This window comes from Cibotium barometz, chromosome 29 (assembly GCF_041138505.1).
Source record: "Cibotium barometz isolate CiBa-2024 chromosome 29, ASM4113850v1, whole genome shotgun sequence".
Lineage (NCBI taxonomy): Eukaryota > Viridiplantae > Streptophyta > Polypodiopsida > Cyatheales > Cibotiaceae > Cibotium > Cibotium barometz.
This window is the reverse complement of record NC_141074.1, coordinates 46,537,033-46,539,416: the sequence shown is the minus strand read 5'-3', so window position 1 is coordinate 46,539,416 and position 2,384 is coordinate 46,537,033. Positions and strand designations below refer to the sequence as shown.

At 43.1% G+C, this 2,384-nt stretch overlaps 1 protein-coding gene across 1 annotated transcript; it reads right to left on the bottom strand.

The window, feature by feature from the left end:
- Positions 1–648: 648 nt before the first annotated feature.
- On the bottom strand, positions 649–1,624 carry LOC147622265 (uncharacterized). The gene is made up of 3 exons (XM_086823702.1): positions 1,501–1,624; positions 981–1,422; positions 649–826 (listed from the first exon to the last, which is right to left on the bottom strand). Exons 2-3 carry the CDS (start codon positions 1,350–1,352, stop codon positions 734–736), a joined length of 465 nt encoding a protein of 154 aa, XP_086679828.1. The 5' UTR covers positions 1,353–1,422; positions 1,501–1,624; the 3' UTR covers positions 649–733.
- Between the last annotated feature and the right edge of the window lie 760 nt (positions 1,625–2,384).

The window sequence follows — 2,384 nt, the reverse complement described above, 5'->3', positions numbered from 1 at the left end:
TTTAATGCATCTAATGGAGGAGCCACATCAAAGAGAGGTGCATATGAAGGGTCAACAATATTAAATCATAAAAGTGATGGATGTGTTCTAGCACTTTACTTTTTTTTCTCTAGCATACCATACTACTACTCAACTTGTAGCACTTTGTTGAAATGCTATATGGATTTTCAAGTAACACTTCTGACTCATTCAACACATATACTCACAACTTCATAGTTGTTTCAGTGCATGAAGATTTTAATTGGAGGAAACATGACATAATTACATGTGATGGACTCTTTCTCAAGGTAACAAGTGTTTTGCATGCTATGGAAGTAAGTCCATCTTTCTTAGGAATATCTGTTGTTAAGAGCGACAAAAAGTGTTTGTTGTCAATAGCAAAAAGAGACCGAAGTATGTTGATCACTACATGAACGGTCATGGGAGTGAAGGGGAACATCTTCATGATAAAATATTGACGTAGGAAGAGAGCCGATATCAATTGCCTTGAATTGTTCTCCTGTGATCTAAGAGCATGACATTTTAACTTGAGCGAATGTTTGGCTCCATGAGAGGAACAAGAAATTATAGGCTTTCTTGTAGAAAATGTTCAAATATATGAAGGCCTATGAATAAACGTGTTGTTTGCACATAAAAACAATTTAACTTAAATTCAATAACTCTAATCAAAATTGGAATTGTGATCGAAAGAAGATGTCACGAACCTTACATTGATGTGAGTTTTCTCTCATCATCATCTCTTCAATGTTATGAGTTCCTTGATGGCAATTTGTATGCTTTCGTGCAAATCTCCCCGTTTGATGGAAGAGACATCAGCAACCTCAATCTAGGATATCACGACTTTCACTATAAGTGTGAGATAATTAAACCAAACGTCTAGGTCTGTCCATGCAATATGATCATCAAATGAAATAATCAAATAGCATGCACTCCATGTGGATCAATGTGAGCATACTGATTTTAAAAAAAGAGTTTCTTACCTTGGAAAGGAACCATTGCAAGGTGGAGGTACTGCTAGAGGTGTTGTTAATGCAGGAGCAAGAGTTCGCATAGAGGATCCGGAGGTCGAGCTTGGTGAGAGCAAGAGTGATGTCCGAGAAGATTTTAGGCCTATGGTGAGCTCTTATACTGATGATGTAGTGGCTTCTCTGCGCTGCGACTGCCGCTGTAGTCACCTCTATAGCGGGCGCATGTCCCATAAGCTCATCTTGCAGGTCACAGAAAACCATAGATAGTGCTCCCTCCCCTGCCGATGTATGTGCACCATCCAGCCTAGCGCCGTCATCACATTGTGGTAATACTGTATGTCTTCCCTCTTTCTTTGATACTAATGGCGGTTGCATCCTCTCCATCAGAAGCCTAACTGCAGCTTCAATGACGGAAGCCTTGTCGGTCTGTCAAGGCAATGATCGCCCTTACAACCTTGATCGTGTGCAGTATTAGGTCTCATACGTGATTAGTATCTAATTAAGCTAATTAGGATTGTATCAGCATGCGTACCTTCACGGAAAGTAAAGGGCTGACTACGACTCGAAGATCTTCAAGATTCTTATTCACTTTCTCTCGCCTCTGGCGCTCCGCGAGGCAGTGCCGTGCTGAACTGTCGTCGAACCTTGGCTTCTTTATTAACCTGCATTTAGGACTCGCAATTAGCTGCGTCACGAGAGAGTCCTCTTCGCCGAGCTCGGTGCTGAAGGAGATCATCGTTCCGTCGGCAGACTGCAGCGCCGCGGACGTCGACGGCCAGCTAGCTGCTCTGATCTCCTGCTCGCTTGCTAAATGAGTTCTATTAGTATTTTTCTCACTTTCGGCGCCGCTCTGCATTCGGGGGATTATCTTCCTGCCAAGGTACTGCTGCCCGCCATTATCTACTGCAACACAAGTACTAATTAGGGCCCCTTTTTCTGGATTAAGGTTATTATGCAATGCTGATGTATCATCATGATTACCTTGCGTTAATGTACTATCGAGATGACGGCTACGATTCAGCATCAAGTAACTTGTGTAAGAATTAGAGGTGCCCTCAGCAATAGGCCCTTGTTTAGGGTTAGTTGATCGGCATATTAAAGGGAACGCCTGTGTTAAGCCTTGATTACTGTTTGTCTCCTCCTCCAGCTCCAAACAACCACCCAAATGGGAACAACTAGCAGCCACCATGGCCGGTGTGTTGTAATTTCTGGCATAATTAAGGGCACTCTCATTGCTAGTAGTACTGGAATCTCCTAGTTGCCAGTCCATAAACCCCAACCAGCAGTCGCTTGCAGGTTCATAGTTCTGGGCGTCCATAAGCCTAGCTTGGAATTACTGACTACGGCCCCGCTCCCTGATTGCGAACCTGAGCTTAATAGCAGCAAGAAGAACTAACGACGGATTAAACAGCAAAA